The sequence below is a fragment of the Anopheles coustani genome, chromosome 2 (genome assembly GCF_943734705.1).
Source record: "Anopheles coustani chromosome 2, idAnoCousDA_361_x.2, whole genome shotgun sequence".
Lineage (NCBI taxonomy): Eukaryota > Metazoa > Arthropoda > Insecta > Diptera > Culicidae > Anopheles > Anopheles coustani.
The window spans coordinates 46646308-46674224 of record NC_071289.1 but is presented as its reverse complement, the minus strand read 5'-3'; the positions used below and the strand labels follow the sequence as shown (position 1 = coordinate 46674224).

General features: G+C 38.3%; 2 protein-coding genes across 3 annotated transcripts; both read left to right on the top strand.

The window, feature by feature from the left end:
* The first annotated feature begins 3312 nt into the window (after positions 1 to 3312).
* On the top strand, positions 3313 to 24186 carry LOC131262517 (uncharacterized). Of its 2 annotated transcripts, none has more exons than XM_058264540.1 (7): positions 3313 to 3412; positions 4032 to 4179; positions 20493 to 20610; positions 20707 to 20897; positions 20983 to 21096; positions 21533 to 21712; positions 21798 to 24186. In XM_058264540.1, the coding sequence occupies exons 2-7, from the start codon at positions 4157 to 4159 to the stop codon at positions 23794 to 23796; spliced, it is 2625 nt and encodes an 874-aa protein (XP_058120523.1). In that variant the 5' UTR covers positions 3313 to 3412; positions 4032 to 4156; the 3' UTR covers positions 23797 to 24186. The 2 variants fall into 2 exon arrangements, with proteins under 2 accessions (XP_058120523.1, XP_058120522.1); XM_058264539.1 differs by having other exon boundaries at positions 20704 to 20897.
* A 1638-nt stretch (positions 24187 to 25824) lies between these two features.
* On the top strand, positions 25825 to 27418 carry LOC131262547 (alpha-tocopherol transfer protein-like). The gene is made up of 3 exons (XM_058264583.1): positions 25825 to 26151; positions 26230 to 26469; positions 26722 to 27418. Exons 1-3 carry the CDS (start codon positions 25850 to 25852, stop codon positions 27104 to 27106), a joined length of 927 nt encoding a protein of 308 aa, XP_058120566.1. The 5' UTR covers positions 25825 to 25849; the 3' UTR covers positions 27107 to 27418.
* Positions 27419 to 27917: the final 499 nt, after the last annotated feature.

Here is a 27917-nt window from a genome sequence, read left to right as displayed (position 1 = left end):
AACCAGCTTGCCTATGTGAAACTTTATTAAAGCTACAAAAGCCAAAAAATCGTCTGGCTTTTCCGTCTTCCGTAGTGAAAAAGAGATCAAAGGCGCATCCTTCGATATTTTTTATATTTTCCAAAATCTAAGCATGAAACTAGTGGAGCTCTATTTTTATTTAAACGGTCAAGCATATCAAACGTAGAATTCCAGCGCGTGTGACAATCTTGTTTTAATTTCAAAATAGGACAATTTAAATTAGTTTGCATTTCAAGCAGCATCTGAGCTGCTTTAGAACTTTTTTTGAAAAGAATTACCACATTCTTGGCATTATCTATAATACTTTTGATAGATTTTTCGTGTGCCTGTTGTACGACTAAATTCAATGTATGTGCCCCACAAGATAGATACACAATGTTTATATATTAGAAGCATGATAAGTAACCAATGCGAATATTTTGTCAGTTATATTAACCCTTTCACGACCAAGGGAAATATTTTTCCCATCTACAAAACTCGTTACTGTTTGTTCAACTAGTATCAAAACGATACTTTTGGTTTTTGGGAAACATTGAGGAATTCGAAAGTACCTATGACAGATTAATAGAGAAGATGATTCCACTTCAGCCTCAGTCAGAAAACACAATTGTAGAAGAAATCGAATTATTAGATAGTGATGATGATATTTGGGAACCTTTAATACGAAAAGTAAAAAGAGGAACCCCAAGGTGTAGTCCTATGATTCTTGCAGCTAATGAATTAGATCGATACATAGCAGAAAATAATTTAAAATTAAATGAAGATGCCCTTCATTGGTGGAATGAGCGAAAATCAACATATCACATTTTGTACACTTTCGCCAAACAGTATATAAGCATTCCAGCAACATCGGCTCTATGCGAACGCATTTTTTGAAAATCCGGTAACATAATGACTGAAAAACGAAACTCGGGATCCACACTACAGCGCGACGTCGCCAGACAGGAGCTGAACTCCATATAAAAAAAACCTTGCGCGATGTCGCGCGAATCGCGCTAATCAACGCGAAAATCAACATATCACATTTTGTACACTTTCGCCAAACAGTATATAAGCATTCCAGCAACATCGGCTCTATGCGAACGCATTTTTTGAAAATCCGGTAACATAATGACTGAAAAACGAAACTCGGGATCCACACTACAGCGCGACGTCGCCAGACAGGAGCTGAACTCCATATAAAAAAAACCTTGCGCGATGTCGCGCGAATCGCGCTAGGTTTTTTTTTGCATGGAGTTCTGCGCCTGTCAGGCGACGTCGCGTTACGCGACGGTGCCGTCTGGGAAGCGTGAAACAGGCTTACGTCTGAATCACACACACAATCACACTTAACATTATAGCAGCTTGATGCGGACGAACTGGCCCTGAAAACAGTGTATCAGGAACCATAGACGCCCCGTTCATTTTAAGCAAAATCAACCTTCTAGCTCCAAGTAGACAGTTACGACCCAGACAACTATTACGAGTAGAATACAGATCCACAGTACATAGCACTAGTGACCCTTTCACACAAATGATGGAGGCATATAATTCTATAAGTAATCTAGTTGATATTAATATTACGGTTAACCAGGTTGGCAATTGTTAAAGACAAGTTGTTTGACGATCCCTAGGTTTACTTTACCACGTTTTATTTATATTTATGTTTTGTTATGAAGGCAAACTACGCCAGATAACGCGAACCAATCTTCTTCTTCTTGGCGTAACGACCTTGTTGGTCATGCCTGCCCCGTTAAGGGCTTACAAGACTTGTTTCCCTGTTGTACGTGGATAGTCAGTCCTCTCGGGGGGGAGGGGAGGGTCCGGTCTCGGTTGGGATTCGAACCCACGCCGTCGAAGTGGTGAGCCCCGGCGCTAATGGGCCGATTTTCTAACCGGCGCTACCGCTCGGCTGTCGCGGACCCCCAACGCGAACCAATAATAAATAAATAAAAAAAAAGTTTTCGCAAAGAAGTGTTTTTTTCTAGTTTTCAAATTTACAAATTATTTTCTCCTTTTATTGAAAAGTTTCTATGAAGACTTCTACACAAGCACTTTTTTAATTAATCAACTTATGGACGATTTGAACCTTTAGGGGATTTCAATTCATTTTTGCACCAACGATTCCGATGGTCAGCCGGCTTCGACGATTCCGGACGATACCGACGGTTCCGGACGGTGCAATACTCCGAGCTCGGAACCGCCCGGAGCCGTCCGGAACCGTCGGAGCCGTCCGGAGCCGCTAGTCGGCAGCCGGAACCGTCCGGAGCCGTCCGAGCCGTCGGAGCCGTCGGAGCTGTCCGGAGCCGTCCGGAGTCAATCGGAGCCGTCCGGAGCCGTCCGGAGCCGCTAGTCGGCAGCCGGAACTGTCCGGAACCGTCGGAGCCGTCCGGAGCCGTCCGGAGCCGGCCGGAGCCGGCTCCGTACGGAACCGTGTGTTTTACTAAGCCGGAATCGGAGCCGGTTTATAGATGCTCGGAAGCGGTTCCGAGTGGTGGGTGCGGTTCCGAGAACTCATCACTACCAGTAACTATGTCAATTTCTGTCAACCGGGATATATATATATATATATATATATATATACCTTGGAATACCTGTATACACACCACGCAGACCATCAACCGGTTTTTATTCCGCGTTAAGCTGGCCGTAAACGTTGCGAACTTGTTCGTGCGAACAATTTGACAACCAGGCATTGGCTATGTTAAGGAAAGGAAAGGAAGATATAAGAGGATATCTTCCTTTCCTTTCCTTAACATAGGCAATGCCTGGTTGTCAAATTGTTCGCGCGAACAAGTTCGCAACGTTTACGGCCAGCTTTAACCGCAAATGCACGACCCAATGAGGAAGAAAAAGTCAGGGCATAGCATCTATAGCAGCTATCTTCTTCTTGCCCGTAGTAGGTCGCGGAGGTAGGATTCTCCCTACCCCTCGCCTGTAAAATGAACTGATTCGAGCAAAACCGTTCACAGGGTAATAACCTCAATTTTTGCTCATATCGACTCTAGTCGCTGAGCCCATAGTAGAGAGCTCTGAGAGCGGTTTTATTCACAGGTTCAGGTTTGAATTACCCACCACTAGCGCATTGCATGAAACGACGCTCTTTTTCGCTGCTTTGGCGATGTCTCTCTCAAAACTCAGGCGAAATCCGCTATTAAACCTGAAACGGTTAATTGACTCTAAGCGGCATCGCGGGCTGTTCGAATAGAGGTCATCGAAACGGTAAGAGGGTTTCTCATTTTTCTCAGAGTAACGGTAAAAGCTCGGGTCAGCGCTTTTACGTTTGTGCTGGCGCTACGCAGTCATTGCGCAGTGTTTTATTTGCGCATGTCGAACGTTGCGTTAGCTGCTGCAAAGAGAAAGTCAGTCTATAGATCTACCATCAGCTGTGTATCGATAAAGTGTGGTGAACGTAAGAAGATTTATACTTCGTACAATTTCAAATAAAGCATCTGAGTGTTCTTAAACACCACATTATCATATGCTATCTGGTTCTTACAATTGGTGTTAAACATAATGAATGTGGAGGAACAGTGAATTATTTTTTAATTAAGTGAAAAGTTAAGAAATCGTACATTTTCTTATGTTTTCAAAATAAATGCATCGGTCGTGGACCGCGGAGGATACTCCATGGATGAGCTGCCTGGAAATGGAAATGGTGTTGAAGCACATAGCTATTCCATCGATGGATTAAAACCGTTATGTGAAGCAACGAAGTGGAGTGGTGAGGCTTTGAATGAGGCCATCGGTGGTTTGGTTCGTTAAATTTTTGCCGACGTATTTTGCCGTGGGCTTATTTTAAGAGCCTGCGGATGGACTTTGTGAGACGGAAGTTAGTTTCCAAGTGAACGTGTGTGCAATTGTATAGTTTTCCGGTATAATGTATTCCAAAACTAACCTTCGTGTCCATTTTTTATTGCTTTCGTCAAAAGTCAGGCCTTCCCGGTTGAATACTATTTGCTAAGCTCTAGTGATTTTGCGTTTCACACAATTGTGTGGACAATTATGTTGCTTTTTTTCTTCTAACATAGATATTCATAAAACTAACAACGGTAGTTGTTATTCTTAATCATTGAGCCTAGAAAGCAGCTATATAATTAAAAGAGGATGAACCACCTTACATCAATTTGAACCTTTACCTACGCATACCATAAAGATGCAAGTTGGCAGCAAAACAAGGTAAGTTATATAGGTAGCAGGGTTTTTTTTATTTCATGTTTTTTGTTTCAGCCTAAGTACCTTCTATACATAGTTATAAATAAAACGTTTCAGCTTAATGAGTTTTCATTAACAATTTAATTACGAAATTAAGAACAACTGAACCGACCGAATGTTATTATAATATTTTCTCTAATTTTAATTCAAAACAAAAACCTGCAATTTTGTTTTTTACACTTCAGAACGTATTTTCCAAGCGATTTTTGAACTGTGCTTGATGAAGCTACGGCTTTCTAACATTAAGAAGTTTAGATAAATAGAAATCTACCGACTTTTACACCTCCAGCCTTTTTACCGATATTACTCTATCAATGTGTTGTGATCGGGAAAAGCGATACGTTAAATTAATTTAAAGGATTGTTAACAATGGTAGAAGAGAGCTGGGTCTAAATTTGAATAATTAATGAAAGGGTGTACCAGTTAACCGACCAGATGTGTACTAGAAAGGCCAATTTTCACCCCTACTGCGGATTTCGAATTGAAGGGTAAAACTACATTATTTTGCATCAGGTTGATTTTTTGCCATACGTTGCTATACATAGATCAAAGCCTGTTTTGGAAATGCTTCAAAGAGAAATGAACTCCGCAACATGTTGACGTGAAACGCACTCGAGCAATGGCTTTAACCACCGCGAATTGCAACCAATTGCTGGCGGTTCATTAGGGAAAGTGTTTCCTACATGGTTAACTGTTATGAGAGAAGGTATTGGCTTGTACGATTTTTTTCAAAAATAAGCATCAATAACTCATCGTACAATTGATACGGTCTTGTAAGGTACGTATCTATTCTTGATGCTATTTCTAATGCTTATTTTGTTTTCATTTTATTTTTCATTCTTCATGTGCAATTTTTTTATACTATGTCTACTTTAGACAGCGAAAAGTAAAAAACTAAATAAACAGAAGCTATAGGAAGAGGAAGACAAACAAACAAAGGGAATGCACTATGCGCCTTTTCTCCTATGATGAAGGTATTTTCTTATGCTTCCGCACAAAGTGAAGGGAACAGATAGGTATGCATTGTTGCAAGTTGGTACAGTAGCCATACTCTCGTTTTCAAAACGATTACATTGGCGTACAGACGCTCGTTGGATACATCGGCACAATTCGAATATTTTCATGGGAATATTAGAAGAAAATGATAGAAGCTTAACTAACTTATTGTCCAGTAAAAAAGGGAAATGAAAAAAAGATCTACCATGAGTATAAATTGTTATGATAAAAATGGAAATTGTAGTGAAGCGAAAAACGTTTTGTGAACGAGATGGGGACCAAAATCAAATTCAAATCATTTAAATATTATTCATAAACGTTTATGCTTATTCTGCATTTTTGATATTTCTCCCTATATTGTAAGAGAGTAAAATAATCAAATAATTAAATCACGCTTTGTACCTGTGCACCACGCAACATAGTCTAAAAATATTTTTTTATCGCCCAAGTTTTTTCATGCCTTTTCTATTGTATAAATAACACATGACAGTTTCCATGGTAATAACATGTGCTCACGGCTGCTTTGAAAATCTTTATAAAAATTCACATAAAACGTGTCCCTGAGATTTTGTTGGAATTAAGGATTCTACGTGGAAGCAAAATAAATATGAAAAAAGATATACCCTTTCAAGCAAACTTACTTAGGTTCTAGTATAGTTGAACAACTATTTGATAAGGTTGATTAAACTTATTTTCAGTGTTGAGAAGAACTAGAAACTTATTGAGAAGAACTAGAAACAAACAGGTTCTTCCAAACCAAAGTTCCAAAACAAAGCTGGTATGGATATATCTTGAATAGAGAATTGTGGTGTTTGAAGAAAAACAGGATTGTGGATTGTGGTTGGGGCAGATGAAGATCAGTTGAACAGAGTCAACCTCATATGGATACCAAGAGCCGCTTCCGGATTCGATGAATGAGTAGTCCACATTTAGGTGAAGTATGTAGGTTCCGTTATGTTATGAACCGCTTCCTTTGGGAAGGTAGGAAGTAGGAGAAATTTAATGTCCTCTAGAAGATTGCTGCATATTGCTAATAAGATAGGAGTGTAACATGTTATATACATTTACTAACTAGCTACTCAAATAGGTCCCCGTAGTTGGGTTTTGAATTAAACTATTGTTTAAATAGCTTCATTGTCGATCATACACCTTAATGTAATTTTTCAATTTTGATTATAGTATTAGTATATTTATTTATTTGTATTTTCGATTTTTTACCAAGCATAAGTAATGCTGAATATTATATTAACGGCTGTGAATTGTGCATGGAAAACAGTGGGATGATAAGCAATCTCTTGAAGCTTGAAACTTGACCGCGATTTATGTTCAATATTAACAAGGAAATTTTTATTTTTTATATTTAACAATAAAGATTGGAAGTGTGAAAGTCATGCATAAACATTTGGTAGAATTGTTCAACATTAAAAAATAAATCTGATTAAAAAGGTACCTGACCAGTAAACATGACTGGTCCGGTAGTTCTAGTGTTAAGAAATCTAAATAAAAAAAAACTAACATGGTGTTCACAAGTGGATGGTTCATATTTAATGAATCTTTGTAATCTTAAAATTTTCTGCAGTTAGTAATGTGTACCTAACGTGTTTTAAAACGCACTGATACATCATTTTTAATGGAATGAAATTCCCCAAAGAGTCAAGCATACAAAAATTCAACCACCCCTTTTTTGCGCATTCAAAAAGACTAAACTGCAGGAATCAAGGTTACGGTACGCTCACATGTAAGTTGTGTGAAGTTGCGATCTCGATAGAGGAAACACAATAGTGGGAAAAGAATATTAATGATAAGATCGCGTATAAAGCAGAACTACTTTACAGCAATTTATTATCTTAGAATGGACAGCCGAGCGTAGAACTGTTACTCAGCGAACCATGTCCGATAGGTCTAAAACAACACAATTATGCTTCCTACCGGAAGCTGGGACTTTTGTTTCACACCGTCAGAATAATCTTTGTTGGAACATGTACTGGAATATCGTTTGAGTCGCTGAATGGGAATTTTCAATTCCAATCAAATACTTACGTCGTACGCTGATTATTCATACGCTGCCGTACGGTAATTAACGTGTTTTTTGATTTGTTTGCTACGCGTTGATTCAACTTCAACAATCCCGTAAGAGGAATAGTTGTCTTTATGCGGTAGCTAGGTCAATCACCTCTTTTGAACAGGATGGCAAATATTCGAATAAAAAATAAAAAACGATTTTTTGGTAAACAGATGAAACCAATTGAAAAGCATGCACCGCTAGATACACTGCTAGATATTGTAAATTTGTGTTGATTTTTTAGTGTACCAAAAATGAGCAACTCGCTATTGACTGGTTCATTGCAGTGATCGATCGAAAGCGTTCATCTTTTAGCGTTCGCGATATCAAATATCCAAACGCGAACAAATTTGTCCAGCAGTTGCTATATCGATAGACAGGAAACCTTGGGTGCAATATATGATTTATTTCCAGTTTGAATACGTACATTAAACTGCTTTAGAATATTTGTATAGAAACCATGCGTGTTTACAATTTATCATTTTTTCATCTAAGTTTCTCACTGTTCATTGAAGATCGATGGGACTTGATCATGATTATTATTGATTTGAATTCTTCTTCTTGGCTTAATTACCTTGTTTGTTGGTCATGCCTGCCCGTTAAAGGATTACGAGACTTTTTCCCCATGTGTACGTGGGGCGTGGATAGTCAATTCTCTCGTGGGTGGATGGTTCTTGGTTGGGATTCGAACCCATGCCGTCGAGATGATGAGCCCCGGCGCTCATGGGCCGATTTTCTAACTGGCGCTACCGCTCGGCTGTCGCGGACTCTCGGATTTGAATTAAATAAGTTAATAAAAACACTATTCACCCTCATTAGCAGCCTGATCCATGTCGCTATATGTTCATGACAATTTAATTTAATTTCGCCAGCCATAATCTGTTACTAATAAACATTCTGTTTAGATGCGCTAACGATCAAATACGCAACACATTCTACAGACTTTCTTCAATTCATCATTCAACGAGAAAAATAGTTGCTTTGTTCAGATGCAAAACATCAAGTGAAAGTTTTGTAAGTGGGTTAGAAAGAATCTAAACATGTATCGTAAGAGCGAACGATGTAACATAAGATACACATGAAAGACCACTAATGATGAGCTTATACAGCGTTTTACATCTCATCTAGAAATCCCGGCAGGGTATGTAGAACATCAAAAATGCTAGCCAGAAAGTGATGAATTGTCTACTTACCCATTTGTGTTGCCATATGGAGGTTCGACGATTCAACATCAAATACTTTACAGTAGGCTAGCATTTTTGATGTTCTACGCTGTAAAACGCTGTAATATTGCTCTATTGCTTCCTGTTTGAAGAATGATTTTTATATGCTTACTAGATACTTACCCAAATGACAGGAAACTGCCAAGCGATTGTGTGTGAGGAAGTTAGTCGCAAAAAAGGAAGAAAGATGTATTTTTAAGTCGAAATAATAAGTTTTATTCAAAACTTGATGACTTTTCTATCGTGCTCAGTAGAACTTCTTTATATTTTTTTCTGTAAACCTAGTTACAACTGTCTGAAGAAAATCATACAACAAATTTTAATTATGATTTAAACAAAGTTAGCTAAACAAGTTTTCAGTCTTGGAGACTCTAAAACATGAAACTAAACTGTCGGTTCGAAAAATCGATTTTGATAAAAGAAATGGCTATACACAGTTAATTACGAGAGAAACCAGAACACGTAATGCATGTTATCGTTGTGTACAACGCTTAAAACATAATTCAAAATAATCAAAAAGTTTCTGCAAGGTTGCCTTTATTGAATGATGTTTTTCAAGAGAGTTAAAATTAATTTAAAGAGAAAAATCTACAGCTGTAAACCGCCGTTTAAACACGCCTGGAATTCCAGGTGGCGGGAACGGGAAAAAGTAGCCCAGATTCGACAGAATATCCAGCGGGAACGAGCTTATTCGCCCGATCTGTCAAAGTGAAGCTTTGTTTACGTTTTAGTTTGTTTACGTGATCTAAATTGGCGGCAGGTAAAAGTGGAATTGTGAGTCATTATCAAATATAAAGTTTATGAATGGTGTTGTTGAGTTCCTCCTCCAAAATTTTGCGTCGAAGACTACTCGCATTTTGGTTTCTCTCCAACAACATCGGCCGCATCCATATACGTTGCCCATACCGACGTTGTTGTAGCAAGCGAATGAAACTTTTCATGAAACGTTTCAATTAAGCAAATGCGTCCGTTCCCGCCGGGTCGTAGTTTCGCGTTTTTTAAACATAGCGGGAACGAAATCCGTTTTTTTCATATGGAGTTTCCCGTCGTCCAGCGCGATTCCCGCGGGACGGCGGGAATATTCGTGCGAATACCGCTGTGTCTAGCCGTCGCTTAAGAGAATAACTCGCACAAACATCTCTTGCGGTACGAGCTTTAATAACCAGTATCGCTTTTTCTCATTATACTTTTTTTTTGTTTCACATGCTACCATTGCGCACAGCGAGTAATGGTGAGTCGCTTAACACTTTCGAAAGCACAACAATAGTTTCTCTACACCGCTATACCGTAGATGTACCATATTTGGAGCAGTTAAGGAAATTCTGCATAAAAAGTTGAATAACAAAATGAATGTTCGGTCAAATCATACCATTTTTTGCACAGTGCTAGCCTAACTACCATAAAATATAAGAATAATAAGCTAGAAACTCTTAAATTAATATTTCTTCAAGTTTCAGAAACTCTTTGTGTGGCACAATGTGTTCCTAACTTGGCGCATGGGTTTTGCAGTGTTCCTTACTTGGCGCGATGTGTTCCTAACTAGGCGCACTTAAAACAAATTGGATGCAGTTCATGAATTTCAACAGTTTTATTCAAAAGTCAACTTAAAATAATAGAAACATTTTTCAACAGCAATTAAAAAGACAATCTCGCTTTTTTTGCAGCGGACTTTGGCTTCTCTCGTGGAAATAAAACTATCTCATCGCGAACTTTTATAATCTCATTCATCAAAGCCTTCTTTGATTCAAAAATATCTAGCAGCGCAAACATTCATAGTCTCCACGGTGAATAATTAGGAGGGACACTGTGAGCCAAACTTGGCGCAAAATATTTTCGCTTCAAATTAGCATAAATATCTCAAAAAGCGCCGAATCTAACCACGATTCATTGGAAATACTTACATTTTAACAGTTTCGGTTAAAAAAAACATTAAAAACATTTGTTTTGCCTTTACATTATTGGAAAAAGTTGAACCCACTCCTTAGCAGCGTTGCTATCGCGGGTAAAAAATGGCGCACTTGTGGGATGGAATTTTTCATTTAATTATATATACATTCAATAACAAAAAACCAATAACATGTTTTGATGCGGATCTATTGTACAAACATAAACAAATATTTGACTGCATATTTTAGGCTGAAATGTTTTGGAAATAGTCTAATATCGAAGAAAATATTTAAAAGTGCGCCAAGTTTGGACCTGCGCCAACTATGGTGCTTCTACGGTACCTCGTTTTTGCATTGCATAACCGGTTTACTTGCAATACGTTCAAAAGATGTGTACAGTAATCATACATGAGTTTTTCTCCTACGGCTCGATATCGATAAGATCACCATCGAGGGTTTTTGGTAAATGAAGTTGAGAAATTATTGGATTGTTTGTTTTTGGCTGGTGGTGGATGCGATTTGTGTAACGAAGTCACTTGACTTTTGGTTTCTATGAAATCAAAGCATTTTTTGAAAGGCATCAGACAAACTTACAACAAGCATCTGTGATTAAATGAATGGGAGCGATAGTATTATAAGCAAAACTATGCTCTTTTATTGAATTTCACAGGAATAAAAAATACAACAATTATGGATAAGCTCTATTGTTTACCCAAGAGCTTTGGTATTTGTATTATGTTTTTAGGCACTTGTTCGATCTAATACACCGATCCCACATTAAAACATCTATATCCTTTTCAGTTTGTAAAATGTGGAAATTTAGCATGGTTTCAGAGCCCATGTATCTCATTTTCTCAGTAAAAGTAACTCATACGATTGATGCATAATGCTACTAAACCCAAGTGTGTGCCTTTTTCCCTACTGTTAAATATTGCTCCACTTTCCCCATAAATGCGTTGGTTTGCGTATGACCGGTGTTCCGCGTGTGTGCGTTTTGTCTTTCTTTTACAGGAAAGGGGGAAAGGGAAGAAATTCTTGACTAATGGTCAGTAATCAGCAACAATGCGAGCAACTAACGGTTTTTGGGGACTAACGGATGGCTTATGCCGGGTTGATTCAACCGTAGTTTTCCATTTGGGCGGAAGATTGTGTTGCCATGATGCAGGGTGCGAGGCAAAGGAATTACCGTTCCTTTTAAATTCCTCCTACTTGTGTTGTGATCAGAGGCGGATCTACCTATGAGCGGACTGAGCGGCCGCGGGGGGCCCCGAGCTTAAGGGGGCCCCGTGATGAAAACCCCAGACCGCAAAAGTAACTACCAATTTTATTTATTCTCGCAGCGGTACACATACTTGATCAAAGTTAGTACAGATGTATTTTGATATTGCTTAACCATTGTTAATTTTCATATAAAACCTTGCCAGAATATGTTTTCATGAATCTTCTTTCTCATCTAATAATGTCCGTTTGACTTCAAATGCTCTCAATTTACGGTCCACCAGCAAAAAAATAATTTAAAATGTATTCGTCATCGCTGTTAAAATTGATAAAAAGATTTGATAATTTGAGAGCGATTTAAAAACCCTTTAAATTAAAAAAATAAAAATTTAATTCAGAGTGATTATTTTCAGATAATGAAGATCTAATGTCTGATTTCATAAAATAAGCAAATATGCGTCCTTTACGTGTATAAAGGATTGCTAAAAATATGTATAAAGGATTGCTATCTGTTGTAAAAAATAAGTCCAATTTTGGCCATAAGTATAGAAACACTTAGAGCAATGGAAATGTCTGGAGGGCCCCGTTTATCCAACCGCTTGGGGCCCCCGAACGGATTGATCCGCTTCTGGTTGTGATCAATGAAGCAATAGTATAATCATTTGCTTAAAATTATTTCAAATGTTTAAAAAAATTTAATTCTAAATAGGACTTCACATTTTAGTGATTCATTATAATTCCACGTGTGCAACGATGCAATAAATTTGAACTTTGAATCGTTGCGTATCAAAAACCAAATCAACCCACACTACACGAAGTCGTAGAAAGTTGTACGAATATAATTTCAAATCAGTATGTTTCGAATCGGAATCGCATTATGCATAGACAATGTACGAGCAATGTATATTCTTTGTTGCATATGATGCCGATTAAGAATGTAATACAATTTGCTTTATGCATACGTATAAATGAACAAGCAATGTACGGCTAATGTATATCGTAAGTCCTATATGATGCCGACTTAGAAACATATACGACTAAACATAAAGTTGTTTTTGGATTAACATACAAAATGTGTTGTGTGGGAATGTTTATGCAAAGCCCCAATGTGCATGTAAAGAAGGATGTGCAGTAAATTTTTAAAATTCAGTGTTGTATATCTTCTTCTTCTTCTTGGCGTAACGACCACTTGGTCATGCCTGCCCCGTTAAGGGCTTACGAGACTTGTTTCCCTGTTGTACGTGGATAGTCAGTCCTCTCGTACAGGGGAGGGTCCGGTCTCGGTTGGGATTCGAACCCACGCCGTCGAGGTGGTGAGCCCCGGCGCTCATGGGCCGATTTTCTAACCGGCGCTACCGCTCGGTTGTCGCGGACCCCCAGTGTGGTATATACACAACGTTATTGCTGGCCAGTCTTCGATTTGTTACATATAGGTACAGATTAAAAGAAATGTTTGTGGGCATAATGTCAACAGTGTCCGTTCACATTCCCCAGGCCGATATCCGGGAAAAGACTTTCCCATGAAATGCTAATGCACAGCACAATTATTTTAAGTGTGGACGTTATTTCTAGCATTAGCTGCATCTATGTCTGTGGTCACTTATCTTCAACAGCCTTTGTAGGCCAAACATTATGTGAAACGTTTGTATAGTGCACGACCAAGCCAAGGAAAAATTTAAGTAAAATCCCAAAGACAACAGAAACATACACTTTTGGTGTCAAACCAGCAGAACTCTGTATTTTGTATTCGCAATGTATGTCTACAAAATAGGCCTATGCATCGACTACGGACGTTGAAAATAGTGCGAAAAATGCAATGAAGGATATCATTTCCATTTTAAATGCTTTTCTATTTGTTAAGTAAAAATGTGCCAAAAAATTTGATTTGTGGAAAAAACTTCCTATACTTTTCACATATAGTTTTAACACAACAAAATGTGGCATAATCAAGAAAAAAGGTAACGATTATACTAGGAACGTTGTTTACACGTAACGCTATAATTGACAGCAAACCAAAAGAAAAGATTTCTTACAAATCCACTATCACTCAAATGGAATGAAACCCCACACCAGTGAAGCAATATTCATAATGATAATTATTTCTCGAAATCGAACCGAAGGTTTCTCCTCGCAAATGCAATGCAGCTGTAATCGAATGATAATTAACCAACGTTGCACACTACGAACCAATTTATGTTTTTCTCTTATTTTCTTTCACTTTGAAATTACGTATAGTGTATCAGTGGATTGGTAGGAGACGCTTTGATAGTTCCCTTCTCATTGTAGAAAGAAAAAGCATGAAGTTATTATTTTTTGGTCTTAAAAACGATAATTTTCAATTCGATTGGTTGTGGAATTGTGTTTCAAATCTGTTTGCCTCTCATTTAGATAACCATGTCGCTTATGTAAAATCTATGCTTCACGATGTGAATGACGATAAAAGTTACGGCCCCAATAGCCTTACCAACCAAAGAAACTACTGCTTCTGGTAATTGGCATAACAAATTGAAATCGCCACCAATGAGCCGTGCCTTAAGATATTTGAAAAATTATAGGCTAAAATATTAATAGATTGTCATCTCAAGATGAATGATTCTTCTTGACGTTATGAACAATACTTTTCAATGGTCAGCAAATTGTGAGAGAACAGTTGAAGGTCATTAGTATTTGGGTTTTAAAATACAATAACAAACAACTCCCAGCGGGGCGAGGCTAGTTTTATGTGTTTTTTTAATTGCATATCGAAGATATTTTGTGAAAATAATTATTTTTTAACTTTTGTCGAGTATGCTATTTTATAGCTACAGAATAATACAGAACATTGTTAGCATTATTTTCATCATCAACGTTTCTGTTTTTGAAAGGCCATTTGTATTGGGTCATACACAAATTTCTCCCATAAAACTCTTGCACACCTTAGCAATGCCTGCTAAGGTAATACCAAAGCAATACTTGACAACCTCTGTTTTTCTGTCAGAATAGCTTACCTTGGCATTGCTCATTTGTGAAGTATCAGCGCAAGTTGTCGACAAGTTGGCGACGACAACATTGTTTTAAATTTCATTCTATACCCGTTTTTACATTAAAAATAAACAACACCAGTTGTGTTTGAATGCGAATGGTTGTTTACGCTTGGTGTACTGGTTTGTTTACCATTTCTGTACTAGGTAATATTGAATTGTCAAACATTGGCGAGGTTGCAACCAAAATTTTTTGGTTGAGCAAGATTTGGTTGCAAACTTTTCCGACAGATGGCGATACCATAGAATCTGCATATTGGCAGTGAAAGTTGGCGCCAACATTGGCAATGTGTGCAAGAACTTATAGACTTTTTGTCGACTTGAAACATTTGAGGTCATCATGATTGGAAGGACCGAAAACATCGGTACCTTTCAGTTTTCTCGACGCTGCCCTAAGCAAAAGGTAAACAACACTTTGGAAAAAAAACGAAAAAATGGTTAGCCGCGTCGTTTCGTTTCCGCGCATCGTCTCGACGCGTAAGGCCGCGTCCACACGGCATCGTAGCGTAGCGATTTTGACACTCCGTCGTAGTGTCAACTATTTTTTATGGCCGTGACTAAGGCCTCTCGACCAACATTTACACTACGACGGAGTGTCAAAATCGCTACGCTACTATGCCGTGTGGACGCGGGGTAAAAGCTCTTGCATATATGAACAATGTTGGCGCCAACTTTCACTGCGAATATGCAGATTCTATGGTATTGCCATCTGTCGGAAAAATTTGCAACCAAATCTTGCTCAACCAAAAATTTTTGGTTGCAACCTCGCCAACATTTGACAATTCAATATTTTCTAGTACAGAAAAGGTAAACAAACCAGTCTACTAAGCGTAAACAACCATTCGCATTCAAACACAACTGGTGTTGTTTATTTTTAATGAAAAAATGAGTATAGAATAAAATTTAAAACAATGTTGTCGTCGACAACTTGCGGTGATACTTCACACATCAGCAATGCCAAGGCAAGCTATTTTGGCAGAAAAACAGAGGTTGTCAAGTATTGCTTTGGTATTACCTTGGCAGGCATTGCTCATATCATACTCACAAGATAGTTATTGCTATAAGGACTTTAAGTGGCGTCGTTTTGGATCGCCGAGAAGATATCGACATTGCCAGCCAATTTTTCGCTTTTTACAAAGTTTTGTTTACCTTTTTTACAGGACAGCGTCGAGAAAACTGACAGGTACCGTCGTTTTCATCTCAGCAATCATGATGACCTCAATTGTTGAATTTGAAGCGAAATGCGTTTTCTTTCGTCAACCTTCAATGAAGGAATCTCTGTTCTGGCTTAAATAGAGCTTGCCATTTATTCACCATTAGAGCGTTAAAATTGGACTGTATTTTGAGTATATAACCCTTAAAGTGTTCTATGGCTTCATCGTTAATAAATATTTGCGTTGCCGTTTTTACGTGAAATTTAATATAGGTAGCAAATATAAGCCAAAATAAGTTGATAAATTTCAAATATAGTATAAAGCTAGAAAATTGAAAAACAAATAGTTTTTTTTTCTTGTCATTGTCTTTAAAATCTATTACAATATGTTATGAAAAGGCACTTTTCATAAAATAAAACTGTGAAAATTGTGATGTACTTGCTTTGAAATGTAGTTGCTTGGAACTTGATATAAAGTATCAACCCATTTTTTGACCATGTTTAAAATTTCTTTAAATGCAAAAATGTTACAACAGTATTTAAATATTGAAGAATTCGTGAGAAACGTATTTAATTTTGTCAAGTAGAATAATAAAATATGAAGCAAAGTAACATTTATTTAAAAAATATTGATATTATTTTAAAATACACGTAGTTTAACACAATTGAAATACATGCTGTACATGCTGTACATCTACATGTACAAATGGTAATTGCTTGCAGTTTTGCTTGAAAGTGGGGTGCTCTTAAAGGTTTGCGCCAAGAGGTGCGGTTCAGTGCGATGCTGGACCAGTTTAGATGTGAAATGCTTTTTTAATTCAAAGATTCATTCTGAAGAAAAACCCAATTTGATCGATTTGCTGGTTGTGTAATGTGTGCAAACAATATGCAAAAGAGAGAGTGTAGAACGGCCATGTGCTTATTATTGAGGTTAACGTATATGAGAAACAATGATTTCTAACATTGCCCAAAGAGGGATCGTAGGTGAATTCAGTTCAACAGTGACCGACGGCTTCTTAGCAGTTACACATCGCTTTGTTGTTCCAGACATTTGCTTGGCCAATTGAAGAAATGTATCACCAACATTGTGCTGTTCAATGTGTTTATACCGGAACCTCAAAATACATTGGCTATAAGATGTTTAAGCAGTTGAAAACCATTTCACGAGCTGAAATCCGGAAAGTGTGAGTTTAGTAGAAAGTTTATCTGAATTCTACGTACCAGGGTGATAAATCCTACGTTCTATTGACTTCAGTGTGTAATGATGATATGTTGGGCGATTAAATGTTGATGATGAAATAAAATCAGTAAATCAGTGGAAGAATCCAAAAGAAAATTGTATGAGAAATATGTTTTCAAGTTTACTAGATTTTTTCTTTAATGTAAATAATGTTTTCTTGACAAACACGTGTTTCGAATAAGGTAGTAACTTTTCTCGAGTGGATAGCTATGAGGTTGTGCCTCCTAAAACCGGAACATTGGTGTCGGCCAGGACCTACCATCATGAAACTATCGGCTGATCACCCCGTTTCAGTAGAAATTAACAAAAACATATATTTTTTCCAAGGAAAGGTTCTGAGCATTTGTTAATAAAGTGATGAAATATGATAATAATAAGTTCTAAGATAATGAGTTCTTAATCTTATTAAACTCTCTAAATGCTTTTATGAAAGAATCCCCCGATGATGACTGCGTAACACGTTGCCATCATTTTAAAAGGCTTAACATTTTAATACGCTGCTCCGTAGATCCAATTTTTCATACAAAATTGCATTTCCTATTTATTTATTATGCGATAAGGGACTGCATTTCCTGCATGCATAATTGAATTTCCTAGTTTGAATTATTTATTCCTTCAATTTGATAAATTCCTAGTTTTCCAACTTCTTCTTCTTCTAGGCGTAATGACCTTGTTGGTCATGCCTTTTTACCCTATGTGTACGTCGATAGTCAGTCCTCTCGTACAGGGGAGGGAGGGTCCGGTCTCGGTTGGGATTTGAACCCACGCCATCGAGGTGGTGATATTAGTATAACCTCGTAGAATTGACGGTCCTCAGATTTTTATGAATTCAATGACTTAATTTGTCGGTTCAAATGCTAATTTTTATAGTATAGTATAGTTTGTTGCTAGGCATCTAACATGGAACGGGTTTACTTCGTATAAGAAATCTACTGCATATGTACAGACATAACAGCATATGTACAGTTACAGTTTCTTGATGTACTGTAACGTTAATTTCCTTGCGTATGAATAAGTTGTTGAAAATAAGTAAAGTTTGTACAGTATTTCTGAAGAAAAGCATAAAAACTGTGGAACCTGTCGGTCATATTTGAAAATGCTTCGCGACAAGTGCAGACGTTTAGCAAAGTTATGATAAAAAAAAATTTAGTTTCACTTCGTAGCTTCCGGTTGTAGAAAGCCAACATAAATATGTAGGAAGTTCTCAAGTCTATCGCCATTTTCTCACAGAAACTTGGCAAGTTCACAGCATCTATATCCAATTTAGCTTTAATAATATTTAACAAGTCCATAGCGAACCTCTGGCTTTTCGGTTTTCGTCATCAATCATTCCTCACAGTCTCTTACAATAAAAATAGGACAACTTGAATTTCAATCGTAAATGCATTCTTTGTTTAAGGCATTGTCAATGTTTCTAGTTGGTGGGTCAACGGTTTTAAGATTTCCCGAGTACCTAAGTTTGTACATATTTTAGTTAAAAAATTTACGGGTAGAGCAAATTGAAGCACTGTATTTTTTGGAGAATTAATTACCTTCTTCGAGAAAAAGAACCTTGTGTTATTTGTTACGAATATTATTACTTCCTTGCTGAAAAGGTATAAATAAAAATATTGTTATTAGTATACTTGACTTATATCTTGAATTACTATAAAAATTACATTCGGATGTATATTATTAATGTGTAAAGCACAAGTTTTGTTGATCTGAAGAAAAATTAATATACCGTTATAATAAGTATCAAATTTTCCTGCCGCAGTTTAAAATATTTTACGTATAATTCTCGAACTGAATTTTCAACATTAGACAACACAAGTGTGAATGACATCGACTGTATTGGTGGCTGAGACAGACGATCAGCTCCAATATATACCTACCATAAATACATCCAAAGCTTGAAATCGTTGTGGTATGGCACACGAAAACGCGATGATTGTAAGATTTTGTGTGGTGCCGACACTCATTTCCGTTGGAGGCCATTGGCACCAACCAAGAAAATTTGCTCCAAATAACGAACGGGAAATCGGAAATAAAATCCAACACACGCAGGTGTTGTACTGCCAACTCTAGGTATGTTTAAAGTTGGTGTTCTATAGGTAATTGGATGGTATACCTTTGATACCATAACAAATTTTACTGGAGTATCTACTTAAATTTTGGTAATTGCTTTTTTAATGTGCTTTCGCATAGACGATTGGTGTGCTATTTTTACTAACGTTAGAAGAGTATAGATTCCTTGACCGGAAAACGTTTATTTCTCACAAAAATTCAGTATCAACTAGTGTCAAATATGTTCAGTATCAACTAGTACCGCAAAGCGCAAAGTTTCTGACAGTCTATGCATGCGTCAGTCTCTGCTGTTTTTATTTTTGTTATCAGTTAACTCAAAAAGCTTCCTTCGAAGCAACCAAGATCTCATCTTCAGTTCACACAAAAAGTAAAATATGCATCCATCACATTATCGCCTTATGCATTTGCACCGGGTGCCACATTGCCGAAAAAAAACTGCCTAGTAGCCTTAAAATCCAACGGAAATGTAATTTAGTTTCATCACAGGCAGAGACGAATGACCGAGGTCTAAGTTTCTGAAATAAAAAAAAAGTTTCATCACAGGGAAATAAATGTCAAATTAAAAATTCTAGCTATAAAATGACAAAATATTACCGTAACTACAAAAGAAACACGTAAACTTATCACCGTATGTCCGTTTATTTTGTTTTTGAGATTTGTTATGTTTACATTTATTTCTTTTTCGTCTTCTTCTTCTGGCGCATTTGAGTTTGCGGTTAGCTGCCAAAAACTTTGCGGGTGCAGTTTTCAGCTCACAGAGCTGAAAAGTTTTTTACGTAATCTTTTCGGCTCTTCCCCTCTTTGCGCCGAAAACTTTTTGAGTTTGCGGCTCGTGTAGCGGGGTTCTTAGGAACAGTTTTCATTCCTAACGCCAGCTGTCATTCGGCTCAGAAAAGATAACCCGAGCAGATGATGACAACACCGAAAAAGGGAACTCCGATCGATCGGGAAGGGATCGGTGACCCTTGAGGTCGGCCATCGCCTCCGGGTCGAATTTATAAATAAGGGAAGTCGGGGCAAAAATCGTCAGTAGCGATAAAGCATTAATGGAAATAAAGGCAACATTTTTGGGTTCGCTCCAGTAAGCGTACCTACAAATCCTTTTCGATTCCTTTTTTATCCGCGCTCATTAGGACCTAGTCCTAACAATTACTATAGGTTCCACGTTGCATTTTCATCTATTTATTTATGGGTCAAAAACTTTTTAGAACTAACTGATGCTGTCACCCACTTTTGGATGACGTGGCGGTGAACGTTTAATATTGATTTTTTAATATTTTTAAATTCACTATTTGAAAAAAACGTATTTGCATTTCACAACAAATTTTTAACTTTGTAACTTTCCTCGCTAACATACTTTTTTGTTATTTTATTTTCTACATGGATTGATCGTTGACACGTTATGGCAACAGTGATTCTTCGTATTCTTTGTATCAAATGACTCCAAACGGTAGTAAAAATCCACTTAGTTCGCAGCTTGGGTCACAGGACGTTAACGATGCGCCTATGAGCTGGACTTCAAATGTCAAGGTAAATCTATATAAATTAGTATTACAAATACATGCCAAACTTGAAACAGGAGTATCATTGGTATTGAAATGTTTTGTTTATTTTATTTGTCAGCAGGAAAATCAGCGTCCTCCTGTGTTTAATCCGGAGGACTACGTTATATCACTCAAAAAGTACGGTCGACGGGGATCAAACGGGAATTTTAAATCAATTTACGATACATTAAGTAGCGAGGACTCGGGGAGTTACGAAAAATTAGCTGACAATGATCGATCACAAACCTTGCCCTCTAAAAACTCGGATTACCGGTAAGAGATGAACCTTCGAATAAGCCCCAGGCGTACCAGTCAAAGATAATGTTAATTAAAATTTTCTGTCTTCAATTGCCTATAGTTTGCCTATACCTACGCTGCCGGAAATGGACGGTGAAATGACACTCCGTCAGTTCGGCTCTGTGACCGATTTACTGACGAAATTGCGGGCAGATCTTCGAGCCTCGTTCCCTAGGTACGTATCAACGGCGGAATCATGACATATTTCTTCAATATATCTTAGCAAATCAGTTTCCCAAACAGGGCAGTTTCCCAATTCCTCTGGTTGGTTTTTCAGATTTCTTAGATTCGATATCACTGAAGGTTACCCTGCAACAAGCGCGTACACGTTTTTGTATGACTTGCGTTCATTTGCATGATATAAATATGTATACCATTAAACGAAAGCATGAAGGTGAATCAACAGATTTTACGATATTGACCTGTTTCTTTAGTAGATTCAATTTTTAAGGCCATCAGTGGTGGGAAAAATATCTCTTGCTTTTGTTAAAGAATTCGAGACCTCTTAACGGTTTTAGGTGAAATTTCTTCCGTAGCCGAAATTTGATCATGCCACACGACATTGTACAAATCCTTTTCATACAGTTTTTCTTTCATCAAACTTCTTACAGCTTTGTGCAAGAATTTGTGTCAAGCCCACTGGATGGTGTCAGTTTACTGTTGGAAGTGCTGAGAGCAGTTCAGCTCAGTCAAAGTGCTCCGATGAATGGTACGACAACGCTTCATGGGGGATTAGTCCGGAATAATCAGTCCTACCAACGTCGCGCTCTGCTGGATGAACTAGCTTGCTTGTACGTTTCGTCATTGATTTGACATTGCTCTTTTTGCCCGTAATATTATAATGGTAATAATGATCGTCTGTCCTTTCTTCCACAGACAATGCCTAAGCATCTGCTGTCTGAGAAGCCCTGAAGCAGGAGTACGATTGGGTACCACACCGATCGGACTGCTTCCATTAGCTGCCGCAGCCACTGGAACGGGCATACGTTCGCGTATTGTCGCTCTACAGTTGCTAACGATTGCTTGCGACAAATCGACAGTATGCGACGGCACACAACGTAGCCAGATGCAAGGCCACACGGCGGTTTCGGAAGCGCTCTCAACACTGCGGCTGCGTTGCGCCGAGCCTGTTCGATTTCGATTGCTCGTGGGTATGCTCAACAGTGGTGGTGGCTCCGGTGAGCTACAGGCAATTGGGATGCGATTCATCAACACATTCCTCGAGAGCGCAGAGAGCACCCAAACGAGGCTCTATCTGCAGGCCGAATTATTTCAAGCAGGACTAGATGCATCGCAGATGTGTAAGACCATATCGTCATCTTCGCCTTGGATGGAGCTGCTTCGTGGCGAGGTGAAACGTTGGGATTCCATACGCATCGACATCGAGCAGCTACAGCAACAGGCTCAATCTGCTGAACAAGTGCGTAGTCGATTAGTTATTCTGGAACGCCGTGTACAAATTTTACACGAAGAGAAAACAGTTCTAACTACGATTGAGCGACGATTGCAGGAGCGATGTGCGGAGTTACAGAGAGAAGTTCTCCGCCTGAAAGGTGTCGGTGCTAAGTCTAGCAACGTCAGTGGTTGCTCTAACAGGCTCGAACTATCGAGTGTTTGCAATCTAGAAAACCGACCAGTGGCCTTGCCTCGTCAGGTCCCCCCACAGGAGAAACTAAATAATACCTCAGAGAACGACGACGAAGGGATAAGCAGTTCGGAGACTGGACAGTCGTCTACACCGGAGCCACCGCGCTTATTCCCGGCCAAGGACGATGATTCAAATGCGAGCTCACACAAGTTCAGTATCGCATTGACGCAGAAAAACGCAGCTCCCATGCATGAGCATAGTGGAGGAGTGGCCGAAGATGACACAAACGCGACGATTGAGGACGTAATCGAAGAGTTGCAGAACATTGTAAATGACGCGGAGCGTGAAATTTCCGATCAAAACGAAATTCTCTTCCGACAGTTGGATAATAAACCCGATCAAATGCTGTTCAGCTTAGAGATCACAAACGAGCATGAAATAGTGCCGGTGAACTTGCTTCCGCAGCCACCTCGGAAGACGCGATCGTTAGCTCACCTGATCTCGAACTCCTCCGAAGGTGAAAGATCTGCCTATGATCTGATGGTTGTAAATGGGGGGTTAAAAGGCGATTTCTTTGAAGATGAAGAGAACGCAAGAACCAACGAGCGCCTTCCACCATTTGCCAACAACGGGTCACCCAGTGGTGTAATTGCAGGGAATTCTGAGCAAACTATCCTTCCCGGTCCGGACGTCATTAATTCGACTTCGCGGGAAGCAACCGCCCATCACATGGCACATCCATGCCTAACACCGACAAAAGACTCCAACCGGGCCATACTTAACGTCATTATGGACGCGCGGGACATGGAGACACGTTTTTTACGGGTTCAATCGTTGGAATTCGAAAGGCAACCTCCTCAACCCACTGCTCCGCAACAATTTAATGGAGTTTTTTTCATGACCGACATGAACGGTACAGGAAAGTATCCCAAGCCAGACATCACTGCGGCATTGGAGGCTAAACAAGTCACAAAAAATTTGGATCGCATGGGTACATATGGTGTTGATTCAATGATAGATATTGTGATGACTAATGAACAACGTTTAATCAAAGCTAATGCGTACGCGAAATCGCGCATCGCCGCAACAACAGGGCCTCCGAATCCCGCAAGCAGTGCCGTCGTCAGCAAACTCTCCGGAAACTATAACTTTAAGCTACGTCCTAACACAGGCGTAACACCGATGTCCTGCAACACGCACGCTACTGGAATAACACGCGAAACAAACCGTTGTCAAAGCAATATTGGAGGCTCGAAAGTAACTGACTTGCCTTCAGGATTGTACTGATCCTAGCTTGTAGTTGTATTAATTAATAATGTTGTGCAATATTCATTAGTTAAGACATGTTACTTTTCCATTTCCTGATAATATTAGACGTTCTCAGTCAATCGATGATGATTAAAATCAAGAAACAGTTATGGGTAGTGGAGGAAAGACATCACTTTTCCTAGGCGAAAGTCTAGAAATAATAGGTTATCACAAAATAAGAGAATGAGGTGGTTTCTATTTTATTTGAACTGATTATTAAATGGAGTTTTGTTTTGTGTTTACTGAAACATTTCAACGTAAAATTGTTGTACACAAGGTTCTTAGTTTTAGGAGCAAATAATTACTCTATAAGAATCTTTTATCTTACCTAATAAAGACATCCTGAAAAAAGGTTTCTTTCAGCTGTAATTGGTTTTAATTCAAAAATTTAATACTAGGGGAATATGAGCTCTTTGGAGAATTAGATAAGCAATCGAAACCATCAAAAAAATTGTTGTTAGATAGATTAACTATTCTCCTGCTTATTTTCCTTTCTATTACTCACAATCAAAACTCTTAGCAATTATATTTACAGATATGATATACACTCTGAAAACGATTTACACTAGAATCATCTTCTGCTTTTAACACGAGGCTTCAAACTTACGTCTTGTAAGTATTATTAAAGGGATTCGCGACTAATGGGCAAACACGACCAAAGCCGGTCGTTTCAACAAACAAAAATTGAATTAACCGCTTTTACCGGTTATCCATTTTCAATTCATTCACTGAACACAGGACATACAACACCCCAACACCAAACCGGTACTTATCATCCAGCGTCAATACACCATGACGTGGCCTGTTATCTTACTATAGTTTCGTCTAGCACCCTGAGCTCCGGTTGTTTTACTGTTCAGCAGCGCTGATAATAACCATTTGAAGAAGTGTTACTTGCTGTGTCACGCCCGTATTCAAAATGGAGAGATAACGATTTGAACGTATATTGAGGAGTTGCGTCGAATTAGGTTCATTTTTCACTCAGTCCAACAGTTTCGTGCAGACCGTTGCCATTATCGTACGTGTACATAACCTTTCGTGTGTATACACGTTCATACATACTGGAAGTTAGCTCATGTTGATATCGCAAAATTCACTTGGTGGTAAGTGGGGCTTTTTAGTAACCTCTTGGATCATTGAAATGGTGGATAAAAGATTTGCTCAGTGCCAACGTTGTTAGCGGTACAATCGATCATCCATGGACAAAGTTTGTAGAGCTTGACTAAAGAATTCAATAGAAGTTGCATCTACAAAACTGTAAAACAAGAACACTTAGGGGTATGATTCAAAACACCCTGGCTAAAAATTAGCTCTCATTGTAATAACATATTTGCATGCTATTACAATACACAAGGCAAAAGAAATATTTGCGTTCTTCTTAGTTGGGTATACAACTGACTTACCGTTATGAAGATCTATTATTGTATTTTAACCTTCACTGTTGGTGGTTTTCGTGTTTAAGGAGAGAAGGATTCTGCAATATGCTCCTACTTAGTCATGTCGAGTGATAAAAAGCATTTAAATGTACATGAGGCGGTCGCCATTGCATAAATTTATAAATTGCCTATTGCTGATGCTTCTTCATTGTTTGACCAATATTAACGATAGCATTTAACTATTGCTTTGGGAAAAAATACCTTTTGCTGAAGTCACGCGTACCTTTGTTCATATAGTATTTGTCGTAAAGGGTTTATTAGAATACTAAGGTTACAGAGTTCAAGACCAGTAACTCGTAATATCGTTTGTGAATGTGTATGTATGCTAGCATGTAGCAGGAAAAAATGATCATTACAGATATATGATAAGGTATCTTAAGCGGGTGCCATTATCGCAGTGCTGCCTCTTCTTATCATATGCACCTGCTTAGGAGCAGTTAGACATTGCTAAGTTTTCTCACCCTCGTATGATAAGCTACAAACAGCTGCTTTTGCAGTCGAAAGGCTGTCACCAAGCAACATGTGTCTTACTGTTTCATCGTTTTTGCTGGATTAGATCACTCGCTACATACTTGCAAGATAGGAAAACAGAAAAAATGACTGCATTGAGACCACTGGCACCCGAGCTGGCAGAAAAGGCAAGATTTGAGCTGAACGAGGTGCCACACCGCATGGTAGATGATCTGGCAGCATTGAGATCCTGGATAGCCAAACAACCTCATCTTAATCCTCGTACCGATGACCAGTTCTTGGTAAATTTCTTACGAGGATGTAAGTATAGTCTCGAGAAGACGAAGGAAAAACTTGACAATTATTACACAGTAAAAACAGCCATACCAGAGTTTTTCGACAATCGAGACCCGATAAACGAAACGCTACGGAATTACATGTCCTTCGGGTGAGTACAAATCTTTACCATCCTACCATCTAATCATACCCATTGCTATAATTTTACATTTTGTTGCTTTTATATCAGTGTTAACCTTCCTCTACCACACACATTGGATGCTGATGGGCCGAGACTTATGTTAGTGCGGATGGGTGCATACGACGCTTCAAAGCATTCCATTATAGATGTGATGAAAGTATGCTACATGATCACCGATGTATTGCTCGTAAATGACGACACTTCCATCATTGCTGGCCACATGGTGTTGGTCGACTTAAGAGGTCTAACTTTTGCCTGCATGTCACAGTTCAGTCCGACATTTATTAAGTACGTATTGAAAGTTTGTGCAGAGGAGAAAATGAATAGAAATAATATGATGTAATCTTTGGCATAATATTTGTTACCAATGTTTCTTATCTACTCAAAGCATCAAATACTATACTATCGTACAACTATGTCCATTAGAATCAGATATCTAATAGCGGTCGCTTTGTAACTGATCTAATGTTTTGCGATCTCTTAGGAAAACAGATATATTTTTTTAAACTCGATTTTCACTGCTAATCTTTCCTTTTTCAGAAAAATGACCTCTGTTATTGAGGCTTTCCCAATCCGCACGAAAGGCATACATTTCATAAACCCATCGTCTGGCTTCGACGCTCTCTACAAACTTTTCCATGGATTTTTGAGCAAAAAAATTCAGGACCGCATTCAAGTGCACGAATCATTCGAAGCCCTGCACAAATTCGTTCCGAAGAAATATCTTCCCGAAGAATATGGTGGTAGTGGTGGACGACTTGAAGACATCATTGCAGACTGGAGTAAAACGCTAATTATTAACCGCGACTTTTTCGCCGAAGACGCGAAATTCCGAAACGACGAACGTAAACGACCTGGTAAACCCAAAAATGCAAGCACATTGTTTGGGGTGGATGGTTCGTTCCGCACGCTTGAATTTGATTAGAATTCAACACATGTTGCCCAATGAAGAGAACGTACGCACTTAATAATCATACCGAATATTGGTTTTTACAGTTTCGGGCACAAAGCAAAACCAAAAGTATAATTCAAACTTATCTCGTCCAACTACCGGAAACTGCCAATTTTTGCATAGTGAGGTTCTGTTTGAGAAAATATGACACTTGTGTTAAAAAAAATTACAATATCATACACGCAATAATTTAAAAAACTTAATTTCCTAGACTTATCCAAATTGTAATATTTTTTCTCTAACCTCTTTTTTTATCTAGAGACAAATATTAAATAAAGCTAAATGAAGCGATACCGGCTATATTATCCTCGATCAAATCGTTTTAATCTTTCGAGCAATAAATACACACATTGTGCTTGGAATAAACAGGTTTGAATGTTCATTTTTTAACGATAATGACAGTGACGGGTACCTTTTTAAACATGCCTAAATGCAGTGTCCAACATTTTCAAGCGCAACTTTATTCAAACAAGCAACTGCTTTGTCTGCCAACCAACAGAGGCCTCTGGTAATACTTAAAAACCTGAACAAAATTAAAATATGTATGATAAAAAAAACACTAATTAGATTAGCTTGTTGGAACTATTACCTTAAAGTATAGTCACATTTTTTCTGGATTCATGCACAACTAGTAAGAGAGACCAGGGAAGCCTGGGTCCCGCTGAACTTCAAACTGCTTGGAATATTAATCGCTAAGCTAGTTTAAAGAATCAAATCTGGTAAAGAAAAATCAACAAAGGATAGTAGAGTAGTTTCCGCTTTGAGGCATGGACAGCATGCGACA

Bases quoted from the DNA above. Each gene is read 5' to 3' on its own strand.
- LOC131262517 (XM_058264539.1), top strand. From the start codon at position 4,157: ATGCAAGTTGGCAGCAAAACAAG. The intron at 4,180-20,492 runs GTAAGTTATATA...TTATGGCAACAG, and splicing joins CAAGTTGGCAGCAAAACAAG to TGATTCTTCGTATTCTTTGT. The intron at 20,898-20,982 runs GTAAGAGATGAA...AATTGCCTATAG, and splicing joins TCTAAAAACTCGGATTACCG to TTTGCCTATACCTACGCTGC.
- LOC131262547 (XM_058264583.1), top strand. From the start codon at position 25,850: ATGACTGCATTGAGACCACTGGCACCCGAGCTGGCAGAAAAGGCAAGA. The intron at 26,152-26,229 runs GTGAGTACAAAT...CTTTTATATCAG, and splicing joins CGGAATTACATGTCCTTCGG to TGTTAACCTTCCTCTACCAC. The intron at 26,470-26,721 runs GTACGTATTGAA...TTCCTTTTTCAG, and splicing joins TTCAGTCCGACATTTATTAA to AAAAATGACCTCTGTTATTG.